Raw genomic sequence first — 25,623 nt, forward strand, 5'->3', positions numbered from 1 at the left:
TTTAATTATTCCAAGTATAAAGTACCTTGAGAAGCAGCTGAGTAAGAATAAAAGTGAGACTCCTCCTTTAATTGTAATATTGAAATCACATTTGTTAGAATCTTTACAAACTTACAAAGATTCATAGGAATTAGAGAATAATTCCTTTTTATTGTGTGCCACTTTTTTGGATCCAAATTATAAAAGTTTTCAATTCTTTGAAAAGTACGAAAAAAAGAAATATTTAAAAATTGTGAAAGAATTTTTGTCAGATTTTTATCTCTCAAAAAGAGTTGGTGAAATAATTCCAATTAAAAAGGTGACAAAGGAATCAAAAAAGTTTAAGTTGTCATTTGAGGATGAAGAAGATGATTCCGGAAGTGATAGTGACAAAAATGTAACCTTAGATTTAAAAAAAGAAATCAGTGAATATATAAGATTATAAGTGCACGAACAAAATGTTTTAGAGTTTTGGCATCAAAATCAATATGTTTTTCCAATATTGTATTGCATTTCAACGATGATTTTATGTACACCTGCTACCAGTGCACCAAGTGAGCGCCTTTTTTCTGATGCATTAAACAATTTGTATGCTAAGCGAAACAGGATGACGGCTGAATGTTTTCAAATGTTGATGTTTTTGTACGAAAATTTGGAATTTTTTAATTTGGTTTAAAATTGGTGCAATTTAATCAATGTAATACGGAAATATCTTGTTGTAATAATTATTTTTGAATTTATTTTATTGTTCTTCAATAAAAACTCTTAAATTTAGAACTTGAACTGTTTTGTTTTAAAAACAATCAAACAAGGTTGCAACATGTTTAAAAAATGATTTTATAAAGTTGTTGCTCTCATGTTTGGGACAGGGGGGACCCCAGAAACTTGAGGGCTTTTATGTTTCCAGGCTACAATTATCGCAATTTTTTGCAAAGTATCATTATCCGATTTTCAATTTCGTTTTTAGAAAAACCAATTGCTTAATTAGACTATAAAACTAAGTGCAAAATATGAACGTAGCAAGTCTTCCCGATTCTATGTTATTTAAATTTAAGTTTTTTTACATTTGTAAATGTATTTTACATTTTCATGTATTAATTATGACCCACCCAAGTTTATATTTCATAATGAATGATTTCATTAACCTTACCTTTTCTTTATAATTCTACAAAAAATGGCGTCTTAAATGCGGTTCATTTAAGTTGATATTTCAAACTTACTTTTTAAAAAAGATTGCTTCTAGTTAACTTTAGATCTTATTTTCTTATTAAACTCTTATTTTCTAACAAACTATCTACTCCAGCTTGAAGCAATTTAAAGCCAAAAATTGCTGCTGCCTAGTATACAGCCATATTTAATATAATTAAATGAGTTTATATACGACTAAAAATTAAATTTTTGATACAAAAAAAAAACACTATTTTGGGAAAAATATATCGTAACTTAATTTTTTTTTAACAAAAAGTGAAAATGTACTTTAAAATGATAGATATTCTGCATTTTTTAAGTAATTAAAAAGTGATAAGAAATTTTCTGGTTTGATAAAGCGACCGCTGCCATTTAACAGAATGTTTATTTTACAGTTTTACACGATTAAATTGCGGAAGTTGCATTTTTAAATGCGGACGATGAGCCTCTCGGTAAATGCTATTAAATGTTTTGCATTTTGAAAACTCTATTAATACGTTTAACATTTGGTATGCATTTTAGAATAAATAAATTGCCGAAGCTTAAATGTACTTAAAATGTAACAAACATAACCTAAATACGCCAACCAATTTAAGCGCAATTCTGTGCTTATTTGTCCGTACGTTGAAAAAATGAGAAAATGATAAAGTTTTAATTATGAATGTAATGATAACGTTGCATATATAAGCTTTCGCATTAAATTTCAAGCTTGTTGAGAAAAATGATGGAAGTTAGCGTTAATAAATTGGTACTTCTTATCGCTTATATGAAATTAAATATTTAGAGACTAAGTATATTCGCTAGTATTCAGGGGAAGGGGGGGGGAGGTGGTAAGTTGAAAACTGCCGTAAGAATAATTGCCGATTAAAAATTATACTTGCTGAGCATAAGAATATATATATCGATTGCTGAGATTTGCTAATAATTATAATAACATCTTAATTTGCCGAATGATCAAACTAAATATCGGTAATAGCATGGCCTATAAGAGATGGACTTGCAACCTATTTTTTTTTTTTTTTTTTTTGCGAACCATGCTCATTGCGCATTGTTACAAATCTTTTGTTTTAAACAATAGAAATTAAATTATAAAGTCTGTCGGATTCGTCGAAAACTTTTGGTCTCGTCTAACCAGTTACATCAACTTCCTTTTAGTTATTCAAGATAACAGCAATAGATAGCGATTCCACGGCTCAACGAAAAACATTTGACGTTTGAAAAAAAAACACGTAACTTTCATGAACTTTACTCTCTTATATCTTTTTGTATGCTTAAGCAAACACCTTAAGGTTTTTTGCATCAATTAGTGTTACTCAACCTCTTTCCAGTCATATTTAGAAAGTACTATGGTTTATATGGCTTCATTTAAATTTTATCCATATCTTAAGACCACTTTTAAGAAAAAAGCTCGAAGCGGGAACATTTTTTTAAAACAAAGCTTTAAGAGGTTAGGATTCCTTAGTACCAAAACACATCCAATTTTTATAAAACTTTCCGTATACATTAAAAAAGGGATGACGAATCAAATGGAATGTGCACACTTTTTAACTTTTATACATAAATTTTTAGTTCTTAGCGTTTCAAAACTTCAAGGTTTATTTTTATAGAAAAAAAAAAGTGTTTTTTAAAAGTGTCCAGGTGGAAATTGCAAGTTTACTCTTTCCTCTTTTTATAACAAGTATTTATTTATGTTTTCTTGAAGAATAGGTTCTAAGGATTTGTATATAGAAACTATGTATATATATATAACTATCTTCCTTCGCATATTTTATGACGTTTTTTGTTTTGATTTTGCGTGACATAATGCAAATTTTTGGTGCCATAACAATGCAAATTTTCCATACTCAAGCCCTATACCTTTCGTCAAAAAATCATCAATTATTGCACTACAAAAAATTCAATAACTTTAGATCCGCTTAACTTCAAAGGCCGAATGACCCCTTATTTTTTAAGTCAAGTCAAGCTCTATACAATGATATAAGTTACATATGTTTATTTGAATAATAAAAAAATCGTCAAGAATGGCTACAATAGAATCAGATTTTAAGTTTAATTTTATATAGCTAGATATTCCTTATATTTTAAGAAATAACACTGATAATAATATAGAAATTGAGATCATTTACTTAACTACTTTAGTACATGTATAACTAGAGATATAACAAATAATACAAAATATCAACTAGTTTTGTAGCTACTTAGAGAATATTGGTTTCATGTCCAGGGAACTACACCATCTACTACATTGCTGTAGACTTATTGTTTATGAATGTTATAGAATTTTTTATTTTTATGTTTAACAACAGAAATATATACAGTTAAGGATAAATAACTCATACATAAAATGAATATAAATACAATAAAGAAAAAAATAATTTGTCACAGTTTTAAAGAATTTAGCAAACCAATTTATGGCAAACCGCAAGAATAACTAAGTATTTAATATTAACATAGCATGATTTACCAGCTATATATAAACTAATTTTTATTTGACAAAAACAAATGGGTTATTATGTGCCTTGACTAACTTGAATAACTTTTTAAAAGGTTTTGCATTATCAAACGAGTTATAAAAAAGCCCATTAGAAAATACACCTACTAAAAAACAATGCTCAGTGGAATATATATTATGGAGCTTATAGAGTAGTCGAGGCAAAAAATGGCGACATATCGGAAATAATACTCAAAAAATACACAAAACTAAGGCTGGTGAATGAAGGACCAAGGAGTTGCATGAAACCAGACCTTGACTAAAAATTTTATTTAAGCATTTTTACTTTTCGCTTTACTTTTTCAAATTATAATTATCTTTACAGATCTATTTTATTATTGATTGAACTAATTATCTTTACAGATCTATTTTATTATTGATGAAATTTAAATTAAAATTATCTTTACAGATCTATTTTATTATTGATGGAACTTTGTTTACACGAAAAAAGTTCCCAAATTTACAAATGTTTATCTTGGAAAAATGATGAAAATCTGTTCGTGCCGACAACTGATTTCCTTTTCCTTGGTGTAATTTGTTTAGTAATTTGTCAACACGTGAAGTAGTTACTTATCCTGAACAGTCTTATTAAACAAATGCTATAAAATTTAAACTAATACCACGTGATCAGAGTTTCTGTTTAAAAACTAAGGGCAGCCATTTTAATAGATTTTTTTGTTGACGGGTGAAAATTTAGAGTTTGTCGGAAACTCGCATGGCTCGCTAATTTCTGCGGCCTCTTTGATGTAAAACAATAGGTTGCACGTCCATCTCTTATAGTTCCATGGTAATAGATAGTGAGTGTCATACCCCCAACACCACCTTCCCTTCTCGCTGGCTCCAATACTATATATCACTAATATGAAAATGAAAATTTATAGGCAATGTATAATAAAATCCAATTTTAGGAATGTTACTTATCTGGGATAATTTTTCCTATGTTGCTATTTTAGGCCTTTGAAATAGGGTTGTTAACCGAAAGGTTTCAAAGATTTCTGTAAAAAAATCTTTCAAAAGGGTATATACAATTACTAATTGTAATACTATATTATTTGCGAAAGTTACTTTGACAAATTTTGATGCTTCTATATATTCGTTACGAATAAAAATAAATACTAATTGTCAATTAGTATTTATTTTTATTCGTAACGAATATATAGAAGCATTAAAATATGTCAAAGTAACTTTCGCAAATAATACTTCTGAAAATTAGACTTTCGTAAGTTGCTATTTCAAATAATGCTCTTCCAAAACTTCCAAAAGTTTCACTTTCGGAAGTAGCACTTGAGAAATGAGCGCTTTTAATAACTACGTTTCGAAATCTATAAAGGAAGTTTATTCGCCTAACTGCAAGAAATGTGAAAATAAAATATCTGTATATATCAAACTGTTTGTAATGAAACTTTATCTTCAGTATAGCAACATATTAAATTTTTTAGTTTGTTTTTTCAAATAATGATCAAAAAATTTATTTCGAAAGGAAAATTTTCGATAAATCCACTTGAAGAACGGTCACTTACGGAAGAAAACTTGAAATTCGTCATAAAAACAAGATTAAAATGTTCCATTTAAAAAAATCCGTTCAATGAACTAAGTAATTAAAAGCTCATTACTCATAAGTGTCAATTATCGCGCATGCAAATTTTTATGAAGTAAAAAACTGATTTTATTTTTTAACTGAGTCCTTTCGGTAGGTTTCAAAAATCTTCTTTCGAAATGAATCGATTAGCAAGTTTCTTTTCGCTTGTGATTCTTGCGAAAATTTTGTTTTTCGTATATTGCTTTACCAGCGGCGTGGGCAGGATTTTTTTTGATGTTTCAGATATGACACTTTTAGGCATCGTGCGAATGTTGTTAAGTCAAATTAATTAATTAAGTCAAAAAAATTAATTAATTAAGTCAAAAAAAAATAATTAATTAAGTCAAAAAAAAATCAAGAATGTTGTTAAGTCAAATGAAAATGTTTCTCAAAAAAATTGCGGTGATTGGAGCGTGAGAACAAAAATACCCCCAACAAGTTGGCTTTCCCAACCCCGAATTAGACGTTAAATTAAACTGCAGAATGTTAATTAAACGTTCAAAGGGTGCCTTTTTTAGATTCCGTGCCCATTGGGTGTTTATAAACAGTTGCAACAACCGCATTGGTAGTTGTCTCAGAGCTGGGACAAAATTCTAATAATCAAAGTTGATTTAATACGTTACGAATTTGATTTGACGTGCCCCTATGAACCATATTTGGGACATTCAACCGCCACAATAATGTGCCATCGTGTGTGAAATATTCATGGCTTCTTAGGTTATTCAGTTTTTAGTACGGAAGCTTGTTTTAATCGACTAATTTTAGTTACGCCAAAAAGTTAGTCGACTAAATTTAGTTACGCTAAAAAGTTAGTCGACTAATTTTAGTTACGCTAAAAAGTTAGTTGACTAAATTTAGTTAGACTAAAAAGTTAGTCGACTAATTTTAGTTAGACTAAAAAGTTAGTCCACTAAATTTAGTTAGACTAAAAAGTTAGTCCACTAAATTTAGTTAGACTAAAAAGTTAGTCGACTAATTTATTTACGCTAAAAAGTTAGCCGACTAGTTTTAGTTAGACTAAAAAGTTAGTCGACTAAATTTAGTTACGCTAAAAAGTTAGTCGACTAATTTATTTACGCTAAAAAGTTAGTCGACTAATTTTAGTTACGCTAAAAAGTTAGTTGACTAAATTTAGTTAGACTAAAAAGTTAGTCGACTAATTTTAGTTAGACTAAAAAGTTAGTCCACTAAATTTAGTTAGACTAAAAAGTTAGTCCACTAAATTTAGTTAGACTAAAAAGTTAGTCGACTAATTTATTTACGCTAAAAAGTTAGCCGACTAGTTTTAGTTAGACTAAAAAGTTAGTCGACTAAATTTAGTTACGCTAAAAAGTTAGTCGACTAAATTTAGTTAGACTAAAAAGTTAGTCGACTAATTTTAGTTAGACTAAAAAATTAGTCGACTAAATTTAGTGAGACTAAAAAGTTAGTCGACTAATTTTAGTTAGACTAAAAAGTTAGTTGGGTAATTTTAGTTACGGTTTTTTTAGTTAAGTTAGTTACAATTTTTAGTTTTGGTCACAACACTACTTACCATATATTCATCGACATGAGTATTTTGTTTTATGAATTCTATCCACTTAATCATACATTGAATATGTTCCTTGCTGTTTTCGTGGCCGAAAATAGTTTGTTTAGCTTTTTTCCAATTGTAAAAGCCACTTTTGACAAATACGTTGTCGTAATCGGTTGAAAACAACTTGCAAACATAACAAAATACACATCCAGTGGATTCAGAAAACATTAACCATTTTCGGTCACACTTTTCGCCATTATTTATCACTTTTTGAAAATATTTAACCGAATAATATCTGTACTGGTTTTTGAACATCCGCTTCGAAGATTCGAAATTAGAGTCTTTATTTTGAAAAAAAGCATACCCCTTTAATTGTAATGGCCATAAAGCAGGGTCTTCGCGTAGAATGGTGTCTAGTAAAAAAAATCATGATAAATAAGGCTAATAAAAAAATAATAAGTGACAATTTATAGAATAAAAATATTACCTGCCTAAAAAGTAAATTTTTTGTTTAGCAGATGTTAGAGGTATCATTAAAGATACTAAAAGTTGGAGTACCTGAGTCAAGCTCATTATTATGCATTGTAGATTCAACACTTTCAACTTCTTGAATTTCATTTGAAGGACCTTGGCAGGCTGCCTCATTTTCCGTGTTTTTGTTTTCATCTTTTCTTTCATTGTTTTTATTATTACCCACAGTTTGTGGAAATTGCATATTAGTTTGGTTTGATGAAAAAAAATTTGTTTTTTTTGGAAGTTTAGCTACCATTTCCTCTCTCTCTTTCTTCAATCTTCTTTTAGAAGCTCCACTTTCATATTTTCTTAGCATTTTAATTATAACTGTATAACCTGAAAAACTGTTCTTTTTTTCTCTTTCACGAATTTAGCGCTTCAGCTATTAAATGCATTCACACAAGAACTCTTTTGTGCGGAAGTACAAAAGAATTGTAGAATTGCAATCGTTAATGCATTTTCAATAACAATATATTTATTCAAGTCATTAATAATTTTCCGAAGGGAATTGTTTTTGAAGCAATTTGTACAAATGTTACATTCAATTATTGGTATAAGGCGCTGCTACCAATCTAGTAATTTTTTTGTTTGTTTGTAGAAGTAGTTGCGCTCCTTCGTTGTCAAAGACCGGAAAAATATATAATGCAGCGTTTTTGTTTACAGTTATTTTTTTTTTTTTGTGCTTTTGTTTTCAGACAATTTAGTAAATTTTCAGGGTTATAAAAAATTATTTTCTTTGAATCGGGGCCCATAAAATTGTGGGGCGGGGGCTATAGCCCCCCTAGCCTCCCCTTGATCCGCCACTGTATATATTCATCAAAAAACTTGGACGATTGTATCATTCTTGCAAATAGTTTAGCAAAGTTTAGCTATATTTCTTGAACAGAAAATAAGAAAGTGTTATGGGTTCGGAAAAAAACTACAATAACGGAATAACTGATGTATTACGTTTTTATTCAGGTTTTTGCAATTTATAAAACAATTACAAATAACATTGAACTTAAGCTTCAGCGTGGGACTCATCGCAATCATGGAAGTATAAAACAGATCGAAATTCATCAAGCTGCAAACATCAAAGCAATTTCAAATCGTCTCGGGAGTACGGTTGTAACCGACAATAAAAAAAAACGAGTTTCATTGGACATAAAATTCAGTGAAATGATTTTTATTAAAACATTTAAAAAACTTATTTACAGGTAGGCTACTAAGTTTTAGCTATTAGTTATTGTAATTATTTAACTAAATGTTTACTAAAACTCGGTAGATAAATAGAATCACTTTATTTTAAAAGCATATGTTAGTTTAAGCTTCTTTTCTTGCATTAAATCATAAGACGATATTGATTAAAAAGACAGCTAGAACTATTTTTAAAATATCGAAAAAAATGTTTTCTAAATTACTAAAGCCTAAAGTTTCATTTGTTGTATATCATAATTCCATTCATGCTTGTAATACTCCATTCGTAAAGTTATCGCCATTTTTGATGTTTATGCAAGAATATTATTGGCTATATCGTCAAAATACTATTTTAAATTATTATGAACGAACCTATTTGTGTTAACGTACCGAGATTAAGCGTTTAAGGACAGTCTTGGTTTTTGTTTACGAAACAAAAGGTTACATGCATAGTTCCGAAGCATTTAAATGTGGTTTAACTTCCATCTGTTTATACTTCCAAGTTGCAATCGGCTTCGAAAATACCATCGATTGCAAAAATTCCTCGCGGTAATATATTTAAATATCCAAACCATTGCGAAATCAGGATTTAGGTAATTTAGAAATATTTCGTGAAATGTGTCTTATTTTTAAAAAATTTAAAAATGTAAAACACAGTTGGAACCAGTGACAGAAACAACTGAGAAAGAGCGGGTTAGCAAAAAAAGAATTGCAGGCTTTACATTAGGCGTCCAAGAGATATTACATCTTAGCTTGTTTGAAATTACAAGGTAGCCCATTTACTGGCGAATCAGATGTCAATAAATATATTGAAAAACAGAAAGAAGTGTTGAATGTCAAAAAACGATTGATGAATGGGATATTTATTTTAGTAATAATCAAAAAATAGTAAGTCATTGCAGCAAAGATCCACTTTATATAAAATTATTGATAAAAATACAACAATACGTCGCCTTATGTCTACAGCTAATAATTTAAAGTTTCTCTAAACTTAATCTACTTAACTTGAAAAGTCCTAACAACAATCCACAATCACCTACGATGACTTTTTTTTTAGTTATTAAGGTGTTCCAAGAAGAACTATGCGTGTCTTATCACAAAGCACCGTGGAAGAGCATTTTAACTAGGAAGTTTACACATCCTTCCTTACCAATGTCGCTTATCTAGTCAGAGCTAACATCGAACCTCATACCTTTTGATACTGAGAAAGAAGCACTGCACCGTGGCCACGGGGCCAACCACGCGTGCACGCGTGGTTGCAATAAAGTTATTTCGCATTTTCAGTAGTAATTGTTACAAATTGTTCCTTATATGGAGTAATTTCATGTATAATGTCTAATTTTATGTTGTATTTATAACTACATAATAATTACGTATTTTATTGATAAAACGAAAAGAAAAATATTTACTACGGATTCTACTGTGATAATAATAATATTTCATTTTATTTAACAACTGATTGTTTTGTCAAAATAACAACTTTAATTGAAATTGAAGTAGAAATCCAAATACTTATAATGAAGAAAAGATATTTAGTAATTCGAAATGAGCATAAAAAAATAATTACGAAAAAGTGGTTAAACTACATAAAATCCATAAAAAGTTAATTATGGACCCGCCTTAAAAACGGAGATAAGAGATTAAAAAGTAGAAAAGGCCCTGGTTGAAGTGTTTATTAGAAAATGGTAAATTTCCGATGTGGAAACAAAATTTTGTTGCAAACAAAAAATTGTGTCTTTAGAAATGCTTATTTATATTCCACAAAAAAAGTGAGAAAATTATTGTTTTATTTAGAAGCATAGCCGTGCTCTAGATTTTATTTAATTTTTTAGCATAATAGATGTTATCCGGTTTTTAGTATTTGAAACTTTAATAAAATATTTTGTTGTATAAATTATTTTGTTATAATATATAGCTTATAATAAAATAATTTATACAAAAATTGTATTTTTCTTTAATTAGAACGAAAGAGTTTACATTTTCATGTTTTTTAAAGGCCTAAAAATTTGTTATCGAAAGTAAAAAAAAAAACATGTTTAATATTTAGTTTAGCTGCATTTGAAAGTTGGAAAAGAAATAAAGTTGGTTCAAATATTCCTCTCAGCTCAGTCGATACATTCAATCAACTTCAAAGACTTCTTAAATGTATCAAATTTTCAATTGGGGTTTCTTTTAATCTACATTTTCACCTTTCTAACAGAGATCTCAGCTAACTTAAGCAGAAGCTAGCTTCGGAATCCTAGCAGCTTTGTAAATGTTATTGATCTGTTATTAACTAGTTGCTCTGGTATCCTATATGCGCAACTTGTTAGGAATATTGCACTTTTCAACATCTTCTTCACCTCCTTATCAATATTATTATTAACTAGGGCAACATAACTAACAGTTCTATTAACATAACTAACAGTTCTGTTGTTGCATACTTGCCAAAAATTTTGGGTTTTTTTGAGTATTATCTTTAGGTTCAGCAGGTACAGAACATCTGCCATGAACTTCAAGAATGAATAAATAATTTTAAGTCAGTAGAAAAGAACATGAAAATGTCTTTCTCACTTTAAAGAAAAAATAATTATAATATAGTGTAACTGTGCCTGGCCTCAAAGCAGGCTTAAAGTTGATAAAAATAAATAACACATATTTGATTAGAAAACAACTAATTCACAGAGCTGATTGTAGTCCTGTTAGATGACCATAGGTACATTTGTTAGTTCCTAGGGTCTCTTTTCTCTTGCCAAACTACTGGACCTCTCTTGCAATGTTGCACAAGGGTGATCCAGCCTGTTGTTCATTCCATTCAAAACTGATGATTTCCCCCATCTTGACTCCATCTATTTTATGGCTGGCTAGGCCATAAAATAGATGGAGTCAAGATGGAGGCAGTCCTATGTAGAATCCTCTTCTCATCAGCAAAAGCCTTAATAAAGTTAGAGATCTGTAACTCCTACATGTGTTGCCAGCAGAGAAACCAAGGCAAAGGAATAATGAGAATTATTAAAAAGATAGTAATGCCTCTAACAAAGGCCAAAATATTGGAACCAGTTGTGTTGGAGCAAAAGGCATCTGGCCAAAATATCATAATAGTCCAGGAGATTTATTATCTGCTCAGTCATCTTCTTGAAGCTTTTAGCTGCAACATTTCTGATAATGAGAAACTCTGAGGGTTTTAATATATTAAAAATATTTTTATTGGTGGAAAAAATTTCTGAAAATTTTCTAAGTTAAGTTATGAATTGAAATGTTCGATAATCAGTACTTAAAAACAGTTATATATAATATAACTTCAATTCACACACAAAATATATTTTCAAATTCTTTTTAGAATCAAAATTTTTTTAACAAATTTAATTTAATTCTTTTTAAATTGGAAAAATTAAATTTTTAATGAGAAGTAGGATGAATTGAGTGAAAAGCATGAGTAACGCCAATAATTTAAAAAAACTTTTTACTGAAAAGTGCTAATTTTTGAAGTTAAATATTAGTTTTCTAATTTGCTTTTTATTAAACATAAGGGAATACATTAAAGCTATTGGTTTATATCTATGTTAAAAGTATCTATTATTTTTTATTGGTTTATTAAAAGCGTATGCTATTTTATGTATTAATTTTATTAGTTTATATATTAGTTCTATGTAAGGTAATCAATTAAATGATTAGAATTTAGTTCGGGGCATTTATTATTGACAAAGTTATTTATATAGTTCGCAAGTTTTTGTGTTTCTTTTTATTTTATTTTATCTTATCACCCAGTTTTGCAAAATATTTTTTTTGTTTTAAAACTCAGTTCTGTGATGTAAGCATCCTCTACTTTATAAATAATATCTTTTGATTCTTGTGAAAGTATAAATGCCCATTTTTTTTAAAATTATTTATATTTTTCAAAGTATGATCACAATAATTGTAGTTAATTTGGGTTTAACCTTTATTCAGATTTAACTTTAAGTTATGGGCCCATATAATTTGTATAATATAATCCATATATATCACTTTTAAATTATAGTCTGAGATAATTGGCTCTTTTAGGCAGAGATTTTTAAAGTAGTATAGCACTTTATGTTTAATAAAATCTCTGCATAAGAGAGCAAATGATCTATTACTTTAGTAAAAAGTTAGATTACAGACGGTCATCCTTAAATACTTTAAGGATGACCGTCTAAGAAAAGTAACTTTTAAGCATAACATTTTGTATCATTAAATTCTAGTAAAAAACAGTTTTTTTTTTCACTAAATTTTTTAATGATTAAAATTTTATTGTTGTTGTTTATAAAAGTTTATAAACTTATAAGTTTATAAAAAGTTTAAAGCCCTAAGTTTATAAAAGATGCAAATTTAAGAATTAAACACAGGGATGCAGAGTCCCAAAATTGACTCCAGATTTGATAGCCACTAAATGATTATTTTTGTCTAGTTTTTAGTATCTAGGAGCTCCAAAAATGTAAAGAGGCTTATGGACTAATTTTAGGGGAAAAGTTAAGACTTTTAAGTTAGATGAATTTAAGCCTTGAACAAGATTAGTCCATTACAAATTATAGTCCTGATACAAAACTTTAAAAAATCTTATAGCAAATGTTTGAAAAGTGTACTTTTTAAAGCAACAGCTGTTTTTACGTTTTCAAAAAGAGATTTTATACTAAACTTTACTTTTTAGGAAGATCTTCTGCAAACAAAGCTTTATGATTTCCATATAAAAAATGGTGGGAAAATGGTACCTTTTGCTGGATGGCTAATGCCTGTTCAATATAATGATCAAGGAATTATACAATCTCACCTACATACTAGAAAAAAGGCTTCTTTATTTGATGTTTCACATATGTTACAATTTAATATTCATGGTAGGTATTTTGTTTTTTTACATATGTTAGAGCTTTATTCGTGAACGGTATTTTGATATTTCACAAATGTTACAGTTTGATATTTATTATATTTGTTTTAAAAGTATGTGTATACTTTTTATTTTGTTGAGCAGTTGTTGATTGCAAAACATTGTGAATATATAATATGTGGGATGTTTAACATAAAAAAAATATGTAAACCAATATTTATATTACGTTTTTGACACCCTATTTTTAATAAAAATGTTTAGGCTGATTAAATTGAAAGCACTGTGAAATCAGACAGATAGTGAAATCTTGATTAACAGATAGTTTTATACCTAAAATGATCCAAATTAATATATCATAAGTTATTTTGAGGTTTATTTTTATTATTTGTAACATCTATGCTAAAAAGAAGTTTAATCTGAATATTAATATGTTGCATATTAATAGAAATATTTAATAAATAATTTTTACTTTGTTATTTGTTATTTGACCATTAGGATTTATTTTTAAGATTAAAATGTAATATAATTATTTCAAACAAAAATAACATTTCTTATTATTCACTTGTCAATGATTAATAGCAAATGACTTCAGTAAAGCATTAATAAACCTAAATTTTCAGACAATAAAAATCTTTTCAATTTTTAAGTTTATGCAAAATGAGTTGAGTTAATTAAATGGTGTTGAGTTTATTTTAGAGAATTAAATGGAGTTGAGTTAATTAAATTAATTAAATTCAAGGCCATCAATCCCCCACTCAAAATTAATTGTATTATGTATCTGTTCATATGCCACTACTCAAAGCTTGAAACAATGTTTATTCAATGCTTGAAGCAATGCTTGCAACACTAGCTTAGAAGAAGGAAAATTCTGTTATAAAACCTCCAATTTAATTATAAAAAAGAAGAACAAAAGATACTAGTTCTAAAGAAGATGCAAGTCCATATTGTTGCAGAATGACAATGTGCCCCAAATTAAATTATGTTACAGTGTGCAACATCAACATAGTACAAATAAAAAATTTATATAAGAAAATAACAATGAAATATGCAGTTAACTCAAACATAACTTTTCTAAATTGTATGAGTTAATTTTACTCATAAAGATGTTGATACTATTGGAGTTAACTACATTGAAAGGTCACTGATTTTAAATGTTAACAACTTTTGTAAGAGAAACTATATTTGCAAATATCTAGTTGACATTTTTGTTTATACATCTTATATTTATGACCTTGCGTGTTGTTTTTATTGTCAATAAAAAAGAATTTAGATTTATCAGTTGAGACCAAGTTTTGCAGAATTTTGAAGCAGGTGAATAATGTTTTAATTGGCTTGTCTCAACTGACTCATATCAAACAAAAATTCTCTTGAACACTGCTTTTATTAGTTCAATTTGATATGGTTTCCAAACTGGGGAGCAATATTCTAATATAGACTTAATATATGTAGTGAAAGCTCTTGCTAAAATATTAGGATAAGGATGTTTAAAGCATTTAAAATAAGATATGCTTTAGTATTGGAAACTTTAGCCATTAGCATTGATAACCTTTGAAATATGTTTTTTATAATTAAGGTGATAATGCAGAGTTACACTGACATCTTTCGGGTTAAAAGACCAAGCTAAAATATTATCTCCTAACTTATAGTTAAATTAATATAGTTTCTCAATGAAGTAGGCACAATCCTATGTACATAAAATGTACTTTACAAAGAAATGAGCTGTATAATTTGATATTATTGTCATAAAGCTTTGAAGAGATTCTAAATTGTTCTATAGCTTTATAATTATAGTAAATTCCCATTAACTCGAACCTCCAAGGGACCAAAAAAACGGTTCAACGAATGTTCGACTTAAGCGAAGTAAAACAATTGTTATTGCTTTCAAGGGACGAAAATAGTTCGAGATAAAAAAAGTTAGAGTTAACCAGTGTTTGAGTTACTGGGAATTAACTGTATATAATTTCCTTATATCTAAATAATTGTTAGCAGAGAGGAAAAAAAGACTTATAAGTGATTGGAATCAGTAGTAAGGAAATTATGAACACAATAAAGAGAGTCGTAGCAGATGCTAACTTTACAATGATTGTTTCTATGATAGATGAATAGTGAATGGTTATCTAAGAAAATATAAAGTAGATGACTCAGTAAGAGTGTTGCCATTCATCAATATAGAAATATCAACCATATTGCAATAAGTATTAGCAGTAAGTAAGTTTATGTTTAGCTTAAAAGTCACTGCTAGTCCCAAGCTACCTCAGAAAAGAGATCAGCTTCAGGATCGGCTGCCTTTTTTAAGTGATCAAAAGGTAATTTTTTGGAGTATCTAGATGTATCCTGTGTTATTTATCACCTATATAATTAATATAGGTGATAAATAACACAGGATCAAGGATGGAGCCTTGTAGTAGACCTTTTGATAAAGGGTTGGGTATTTTTTGTTGGTAATATTTAAATAACTCAAAAGATATTTTTATGTGATATTTTAATGATGTAGCTAATGTTTATTCTAATGGTATTTTAAAGAAGTAGTTGATGACAAAAGCTTAAATTACAGTTACATAAAATATGCTCATTACTTACAAATATAATAAATTCAGATAAAATTAAAAAGAATAAAATGATATACAAGCGTATATCAATCGTTTTGAAGAAAAAAATAATTAAATTTTTCATTAAAAATAAAAAAAAGTAAAAAAAAGTTTTTAGTTTGTTAATCCTTTTTTAAAATTATTTGCAAAACTGTAAATATGTAATCAAGAAATAAAACAATCTGTTTTATTCATTTAATTACAGACAAAACATGATAGTGTCAAATGTTGAAAAAACAAATGTTTTTACATTTTAAAAAACCAGAAGCTAAATAACCTTCGATAACATTCGATTACATAATAACATTTCTACATTATTTCGAGTTAATTATTTAATTAAACTAGTTTTGCAGCAATTTAATAATTAAAATTGTTTAAAAAAGTTAATGTCAAAATATTAAAAGCAAATAAAATGAATGTTATGACATCAAAAACTTCATTACGCAAATGCGTTAAGTTATTTTTGTTTATCACAAAGCCTGTTGTAGTACCCCAGAACTTACTAGAAATTAGGGATTTTGTATGCTAAAAAGGACTCTGGATTTGAAAGTAACAAAAGGATTATTTTTTCCAGGTTTTTGATATTTTTTTAAATTGATAAGTAAATTAAATATAAAGCTACTAATTTTGTTCTATTTTATTCTAAATTAACACTTTAAAGCTACTAAGTTTTCATATATCGTCAGTGTTGTGGTTGGGATGATGTAATGTTTTACAAATGAGATGTGACTGTTAGTTCAGTATTGGATTTGGGTTCAAATCCTTTCTTTTTTTTTGTTCACTTAGTAGTCACTAGAAAATGACAATAAGTAAAAATAAATTTTTAAATAATTAAGTTTATGTTAAATAATTTTAAAACTGTGATTTTTTAAATTCTAATAATTCTTTTATTTTTTCTGGATTATCTTTTATTTGTTTTATCATTCGTTATTATTTTGTTTCTCTTTTCAGTTTATTTTTTAATTTTCTCCTCAGTATTGTTTTTTTAAAGTTTTTTCAACGCATTTTTAAAACACACAAATTATCAAAACATGCAAAAAGCCATGGTTAAGTTGTAAAAAAAAAAAATGTTATATGCATGGTCAGATAAGGCGTCTGACAACACGCTTTTTCTCAGAAGGCTTACTGGAAAAGGAGTCACATAGTTAACTATCTGAGTAGGTGATTGAGAAACACAAACATTTATAGTGCCAGCAGGACTAGCTAAAACTTAGTCATTTAATGTGATGTGCGTTAAAGTCACTAATAACAACAATAGTTGCTTAAGGATAAATAGAAAGAGCTTCACCAATTTTATCAGAGATTACATCAAAAAAAGTGCAATCTTGGGAAGAAGGAAAACAATAAAGAACAAAAAGAAAGGTGATTGAGTGAAGAGGTTCCAAACAAAATGCAAATACAGGAATAGTCAAATGATTTAAGATTTTGCAACACCTAATTATTTTATCCTTTATTTATTGCAAAATAAAGAAAAATCAGATATGCTGAGTTTAAATTAGTCAGGCAATTAGGTCTGGTGAGTTTTGTAAAAAGTAAGATTCAAATGATGAAAAGTTACTTTGAAGGTTAGTTACTTTGAAGTATTTGTAAAGTATAGATTAAAAAATGTAGTGATAAGTATGGGTTGTTTTCATTAATGTTTTTAGGTATTTTATTCATGTTTTTAACAATTAGAAAACTTAATTCAATCATGTATAGTGTATGACACCCTAAAGCAATAAGCTATACAGTTTCTTATTGCTATCTTATTCCTTATTATTCCTTATTATTGGGTGTTTATTGCTATACTTATTACTGCTAATCAAAAGCTTTTGTAGAAAAAACTTTGATTTTGTAGTGTTTAAGCTAATATTTTTGTGTTCTCCACCCAAAAAAATAGTTAGGTACAAATTTTCATCACCAATTACCAAATAATACATAAGTTAAGCTTATTGTGTGATGCAATGTGTTTAAAAAATCAATGCTGCTGAAAAAAACGGTCAAGAAATTGTTATTGAGTATTGATATCTCTAAACTTGTAAGGAGTTAGACATTAAAATTTTGAGTGAAGCTTTCTGAAATAGCATGGTGTCAATATATATATATATATATATATATATATATATATATATATATATATATATATATATATATATATATATATATACACATATACATGTATATACAAATACATACAAATCATATATATATATATATACATATACAAATCATATACATACAAATCACACACACACACACACACACACACACACACACACACACACACACACACACACACACACACACACACACACACACACACACACACACACACACACACACACACATACACACACACACACGCACACATGTGTGTAATAATTTTGTAATTACATCATTAATTTAATAACAAATTTACATTTTTAGGCAAGGATAGAGTAAAATTTCTTGAAGAGTTGGTAGTTGCTGATGTTAAAAACATGAGTAAAAATGCTGGTGGTTTATCTTTGTTTATGAATGCTAAAGGTGGTATAATCGATGATTGCATAATAAATAATGCTGGTGATCATATATATGTTGTTTCCAATGCTGGTTGTGCATATAAGATTAAACCACTTATTGAGGTAATTTAAGAGCATAAAAAAAATCTTTAGAATTTGTTTAAGAAGTTTTAAATTTTCATTTTGATTTTTCTTTAGATGCAATTTTTACATCGAAAAACTGAACTTGACATTGATATTGAGTTTTTAGATAAATCTTTGCTTGCTATACAAGGTTTCGATTTTAAGTTGTTTTTTTAAATAAGTTTGTTACTTTTAAAAATACAATTTTAAATTATACTCCTTATATCAAACTTATGTTTTTAAATTATGTGCATTTTATATATTAACTTCTTTTGTTAAAAGCCTTTTACAAAAGGCCTATACCATGCACAATATTTTTTAACTTAGTGTTAATTTTTCAAATAAAATATTTAAAAGTATTTAAAAACTTTTTTAGATCTTAAAAATTTCTAAAAAGATTATAAAAAGATTTAAAAAATCAATTTTTAAAAGATTTTAAAATCAAAAATATGCAACTTAAACTACTGTTAAGATTAAATGAGGAGTGGAGCAAAACCTGATAATTTATTTTTAATGAAAAAACGACTTGGAAATGTTTTTTTGTAGTAATGATATTCCTACATCTTTACAAATAAAAATTAAATTTAAAAGCAACAATTTTAATAACATTATACCTGCCTTAAATTATTCTGTCCATGCAAAACCAGATTAAAAAAAAATTGTCGATGTAAAATAAGACAAAAATTTTATCTATCAACATTCTGTTATAAAAAATAGAGGACATTATTTAAGAAAAAATAATATACAAAAAAGTTCACTAAAATCACAAAAGGCATATTTAAACAGTTACAATTGAGTTTTAACTTCATCAATCCTATAAAAGTATCAAACATTAAAATTACTTATTTTGTAAGGCAGAGGAGCGTTTTGCACAAATATATTGATTATTAAAATCGTCACTTGTCAAGTTGACTTCAAAAAGCTTTTTTAAAAACCAGTTTTGATCAAAACCAGATAAAAATAATAATTGGCATGCAAAACCATATAAAACGTTTTTTCATTTTGTAATAAAAATAAAATCAAAAGAACACAATTTTCAAATTTTTTTACATAAGTTGAGTAAGGTTGACAAACAAATACACTTTATGTAAGTTGAGTGAGGTTGACAAACAAATACACTTTATATAAGTTGAGTAAGGTTGACAAACAAATACACTTTATATAAGTTGAGTAAGGTTGGCAAACAAATACACTTTATATAAGTTGAGTAAGGTTGACAAACAAATACACTTTATATAAGTTTGCTTAAGGTTGACAAACGATAATTCAAGTTTTCATAAACAGCAGAAAACATTTTTAACTTATTTTTTTAGCATATTTAAAAAAGTTTTTAATTATTTTGTAGAAAAATATAACCACTCAATTAAATGAGTTTCACAAGTCAGAGAAATTTTTTTGAGTTCAATTTCTTTATCCTTTTCTGGATAAAAGTAATGCTAAATTTTTTAAACAGAAAAACTGTCTCTGTAATAAAGTAAACTCATCAGAAGAACTCAAAATGAGTTTAAAAAGCTGTAAAACAAGTTTAGCTTATTGATAGCTACTTTTTTAATGACTGATTTTAGAGATTATAAAATAATTTTTGCATGATCTTTTGTAGAAGTTTTTTCAAAACATTTTCTTATCAGGTTCACTAGAGGACCAACCTATAACAACATATTCATTTTCATTTGAATGAAGATAAGACAAATTAATTAAAACAGTAAGTATGTAAATGTGCATTACCTGTATGCCTTTATAGCTGTCTGATATATATTTTTTTGTTTATTCAAAAATCAATGGTGCTGTTGACACATTCTTGGTCTGTTTTACTATAATTTTTATGGTCTGCAATTCTTCACTAACTGCTTGTAAAAATTAAAAAAAAAAAACTAAAAGTATATTCTTTTTGATGTTTTAACCTTCATTGAACTTTCATATTTATTTTGAAAATTTTTATATTTCATTAATTGATTATTTTCATGTGTTGTCATGAGATTTTTTTATATTGATGTTTTCATACATCATAAATACAAATTTAACTTTAATATTTATATTGTTTAAATATAAACTAGATCATTGGTGTATTATAATAAAATTTAATTTCAAAACCAAGTTAAAGTGTTATATTTCTTGATTATTTATTTTTATTGGTGATATATTTCTAATAAATAATTAAACAATATTAATAATTAATAATGGCAGTAATAAAAAATGTAAAAAATATTTACACGCATAATATTAACAATAGCAATAATAATAATACTCCACAATGAGCCTAACATTCTACATACAGTATTTTTCTAACAAATTCGCAAAAAGAAAGTTTTTGAATTGTGAAATAGAGTTTAGTAACTTAAGATGAAGAGGTATGTTATTCCATAATTTTATGAATTGCTTTGTGATTTGCATTGATTCATGATCTTATTTGATTGAACAATGATTTGCGAATTTAAAGTTACTAAAAGATTGAAGAGAACTTTTAGTGAGAACTTTATTTGGCGATGAGAAAATTGCAGAATGAAGGAGAAAGGGTTTACATGTTTATGATTCCAGGTAAATGGACAATAGCTAAATAAGATCATATAATTTAAGTATTTGGATAGAAAGTAAAGGGCATCACATTTAGAACAATATTGGTAAAGTATGTTATTTTTAAAGCTTTGTTTTTTAGGTTATATAATCTTAGAGAAGCCTGAGACTGGCCCATATATATATATATATATATATATATATATATATATATATATATATATATATATATATATATATATATATATATATATATATATATATATATATATATATATATATATATATATATATATATATATATATATCTGAGATGTGACCCAAAATTGCATGCTATATATTGAGTTAAGTTTCATAATTGACATAATGATGAGTTTTGGCTAACATCTCATTTGATCTACCCAGTTTCGCTTCTAATCTTTAAGATGAAAGGAAGAGGATAGATTTGAGTCAATTTTGATTAATTTAACAAGAATTATAATTATTATAATTTTGTGATATATTATGGTTTATACAAATTTATTTCACTTAAAATTTTATATTGTTTTCATAAATTTTATTTTAGAAAGTATTTTAAAAATGCCAAGTAATAAAAATAAGAAGTTGAAAACAAGAAATAAATAAATACAATAAATAAATACAATAAATAAACAGAACCCAAGTACAATAGTGATAGTATGTGAGAAGAGCTATTATGTTAGCATGTGAGAAGAGCTATTGTTTTTGTCTTTTTTTATTGTTATATGTTATTATGGGAGAAAAAAATGCTTTATTATGCTTTATTATGTTAAAAAATGTTCTGTACCAAAAGGAAACATTAAGATTAAAAATTAAAACCTGCAAACTTGAAGGTTGCTAGAGGAAAAAAAAAATTAACGAAACACGGTGATATTTAATTTTTAAATAAATTTATTGTTAATATAATTTTTATCTATATTTTTGTAAATTATCAAAATTTAGCAAGTTAGATTAAATCAACATAACTTTCAATATTTTATTATGAAAATTTAACACATCAATACAGTTGTTTATTGAAATTATTTATTGATAAATATTTTGATGAGAAAAAAACAAAACATCATAGTAATAAAAAAAACAAAAAACATAGTCTCAAAAGAAAAGAAAAAATCTCATTTTGATGAATTACACCATACGAAATTCAATGTTCAAACTATTTAAATAAAACTAAGATGCAGATTATATTTAAAAAATTACCAACGTTTTTCTCATTTTTATATCTAGAATGCCATAAAAATCATAATTTTGATTAGCTTTGTGCTGCAATTGCATTAAACCATATTTTTTTAAAACAAAAAAACTATTCAGAATTGTTAGCCTAATAGTAGGCTTAAAACTGAAAAGAGATGGCAAAGAAACAAAGCAGCTGAGTTATTTTTTATAATATCTCTATAAATTTGTTTTGGTGAATTAATTATCTCAAAACTTTTCTTATTTTTATTTATGAAATAAACACAATTTGTATTGGCACTTAGAGATCCCTTTAAAAACGACAACTTATACTAACCAGTTTTTCCAAACCAAAAAAAATCTTGCACGGTGTTGAGTCCTTCTGTAAAAAAAGCTATAGTTCAACTAGTCTTAAAAATATTTTTTTTAATCTTTTTATTATTTACATCTGAAAAATATCTTTAAAAAATTTTTGTTTAAGTTATTTAAACAGCTTATTTTATATTATATCATTCCTAAAGTTTAAATATTTTTGGCTTTTACTTATATTTAAGTCCTTTTACTTATATTTTTATATTTTACTTATATTTTTATACCCTCTTACTTATATTTAAGTCCTTTTACTTATATTTAAAGAGCTTAAATAATTTTTAAAATTATTTAAGTCCTAGAGCTTAAATAATTTTTAAAATTCTTACTTCTAAACGTTGAGCATTTTTAAACTTTGTGAATCTATTACCAATAATTAGAACCTAAAATAATTGTTTAATGTAATAATATGGTGATTGTTTAATGTTTGCCAAATGATATGGTGCTAAGATATTAAAAGATTTTTATTGAACAGTTCACAAAATAGTGGTGTTCAATAAATAATAATGATTTCACAGAAAATACCATCTTTTTATCTAGATTATTTTAAAAAGTTAGGTATATTTTTTAAAGTAAGCATTAAAGTGGTTCTTTAGTTGAATGGAAATATTCCCTATTTGAATAAAAAAGTTTCTTTAGGGGTTGTCCATAAAGTACGTATGCTCATAGGGGGAGGGGGAGGTCTTCAAAAAGCGTGTGGGGGTATGTGTGGTTCAATTTAAAAGCACTTACATCGATTTTCTAATTTATCACAATTAACCAGCTAATCAATAGAAAAGTTAAAATTCTGACTAAAGATCCTAGTTTGCCAACATAAAAAGATGTATGGTATAGGAGGTAGAGGGTATAGTTTCCCTCTATGCACACACATACATAGGCGCCCGCAGGATTTTTTGTTCCAGATAGGACACTTTCACACATTGTGCAAACTCCAAACTTAAGTATGTTTATACCTATGCTAAATGAAGAGGTCTTGCAAAAAGTTGGTATGGCGGATGCCTAGGAACAAAAAATTTATTTACTTTAATTTAAAAATATTATATTCTTCCTCCTGTTTCTCAGTTAACTGAGCAGTTTTACGATATTAAAAAAAAAAGAAATTTAATTGTTAAAAATTAGGTATTTTGTAATTTAATCAATTTTTTTTTTTTAAATAGTTAAAATTGAGTATTTTTTAATTTTAAACAATTTTTTTTTTAAATTGTTAAAAATTAAAAAAAATTTTAATGAAATAAAAGTCATTAAAAATACTATTAAAAGTTTTTTTAAAAAATGATTTTTTAATGCATTTTTTTAATAAAACATTTTGTTTATTTAAAAAAAAAAGTCAAGTAAGTTGTTTATTAAAACATTTTCATAATATTAAATATTTGATTTTATGTATATTTTGTTAATTAGTATTATACTATTCTATATTTGATGCGTAGTTTGTGACTTTCTTAATTGAAATTATTTAACAGTTTTGCTTTAAATAAATTTATTGTTTCTGCAAATTTTTACTGTTTGCAGTTTAATAGGTTGTGTTTTTTAATTATTTTTACTTTTTTAATTATTCTTACTTAGGTCCAACTGCAAAGTTAGCTTTACAAGAAGGAGTGTCAAATGATTTATCTAGTTTGAAGTTTATGCATGGACAAACTATGAATGTTTTTGGTGTTAAAGGATGTCGTGTAACTCGATGTGGCTATACTGGAGAAGATGGTTTTGAGGTAATATTTAACAATGTGTCAAATATCAAACAATTTACACTCAGGAGTCCTCAGCTAAAAGAAATTTGTTGAACTTTTTTTTTTTTCTAAAGTTTAAAAAAAAAAGTTTTTAGAGGAGAACAAGGATTATAGGAGAACAAAGAAATAGCAAATATAAGATAAAAAAGTAGAAATAGCAAAGAAAAATATTTATAGTATTGCTTGTTTTAAGTTAATCTCCATAAATTTATTTTTAATATTCAAAAAGGTTGTGGAGCATTGCATAAATATTTTGCATGGAGCATTGCATAAATATTTTGTGCAATAATTTACGAAACTTGCAGTAAGCAACCTGTTGGTTACATTTATCACAGTATCAAGGGATACTTTGTAGCTTAGTAAAAAGCTTAAGTTGTTCCATTAATGATAGACAATAATCCTAATGTGTGGTGCATTGACAAGAGATTCATGCAGGTGTTCACTAGCTGACCTAACTGACTGGCATTTATTTCATGTGGTATTGAAACACCCAGCTTGGAAGTCTCTCTTATTTCATCCAAGTAAAGATGTAGGTCTTTAGACTAAAGTCTTGGTCTTGAGACATCTCATTTTAACTCTCCTATTATATTCAAGACTCCTAATTAACTGTCTTGATCTTGGTCTTGAATCTTAGAGTTTTGGTGTTGGTCTTGGTTTTGAAAACCTGGAGTCTTGGTCAAGTCTTGGTCTTTGGTCTTGGACCTTTACTGTCTTTTATTTTCTTGAGCCTAACAAAAAATATCAGCCCAATGGATGAATTAGTAATAAATAATAAATCATTTATCACTGCAGCTTTAAACTCTCAAGAAGATTTGTGCCTAGAAAAACTTTTTTATGCCTGCCAGTCTTTATAAGATTGTCAAAGTATAAGTTGTGAAACTAAGTGATACTTAGTTGTCTGTTACACCTTGTACATAAAGAATTTAAATATAATATCTTAACTTTACTTTAATTTTCATTGTTGTTGTTGTAACTATAGTATATGGGTACTGGCCTAGCATGTCTTTTTTAAGTGTGTGATTCTTAGTTTCACAGTGATTGTCTTGCACCATTTTTTATTAGTATATTTTGTTTTTAACAAAAGAATTTTGTTAGTTTTCTGTTATTACTAAAGATATCTTTTGTAGGCTGCAACAGTGACTGCACAATATATGATAACCTAATTATATTATACTTGCGTAATTACGTTTTATTATAGAGTAATGTGCAAGTGATTACTATTTTTGATACTATTACTATAGAACAAAACTGCAATGGTTCTATAAATATGATTCAATAGCATGATACTAGAGAATGACATTACCATGAACATTTCAAGTTTATCTGCTAAACAGTCCATAGTTGTTCGTAAATCAATATAGTTAAGATTGCTTTAT

At 27.0% G+C, this 25,623-nt stretch overlaps 2 protein-coding genes across 2 annotated transcripts in view; one reads left to right on the plus strand and one right to left on the minus strand.

Annotated features, from left to right (window-relative positions):
* Positions 1-1,235: 1,235 nt before the first annotated feature.
* Positions 1,236-7,582, minus strand: LOC136090959 (uncharacterized). The gene is made up of 3 exons (XM_065817938.1): positions 7,312-7,582; positions 6,772-7,166; positions 1,236-1,316 (listed from the first exon to the last, which is right to left on the minus strand). Exons 1-3 carry the CDS (start codon positions 7,580-7,582, stop codon positions 1,236-1,238), a joined length of 747 nt encoding a protein of 248 aa, XP_065674010.1.
* A 1,243-nt stretch (positions 7,583-8,825) lies between these two features.
* Positions 8,826-25,623, plus strand: part of LOC100199685 (aminomethyltransferase, mitochondrial) — a 25,360-nt gene continuing 8,562 nt past the window's right edge. Inside the window, exons 1-5 of the mRNA XM_065818208.1 lie at positions 8,826-10,211; positions 13,088-13,271; positions 18,256-18,452; positions 18,528-18,603; positions 24,084-24,229. Of these exons, the coding sequence (XP_065674280.1) occupies positions 10,125-10,211; positions 13,088-13,271; positions 18,256-18,452; positions 18,528-18,603; positions 24,084-24,229 (690 nt within the window). The 5' untranslated portion in view covers positions 8,826-10,124. The remainder of the gene's footprint in view (positions 10,212-13,087; positions 13,272-18,255; positions 18,453-18,527; positions 18,604-24,083; positions 24,230-25,623) is intronic.

The sequence above is a fragment of the Hydra vulgaris genome, chromosome 14, assembly GCF_038396675.1.
Source record: "Hydra vulgaris chromosome 14, alternate assembly HydraT2T_AEP".
Lineage (NCBI taxonomy): Eukaryota > Metazoa > Cnidaria > Hydrozoa > Anthoathecata > Hydridae > Hydra > Hydra vulgaris.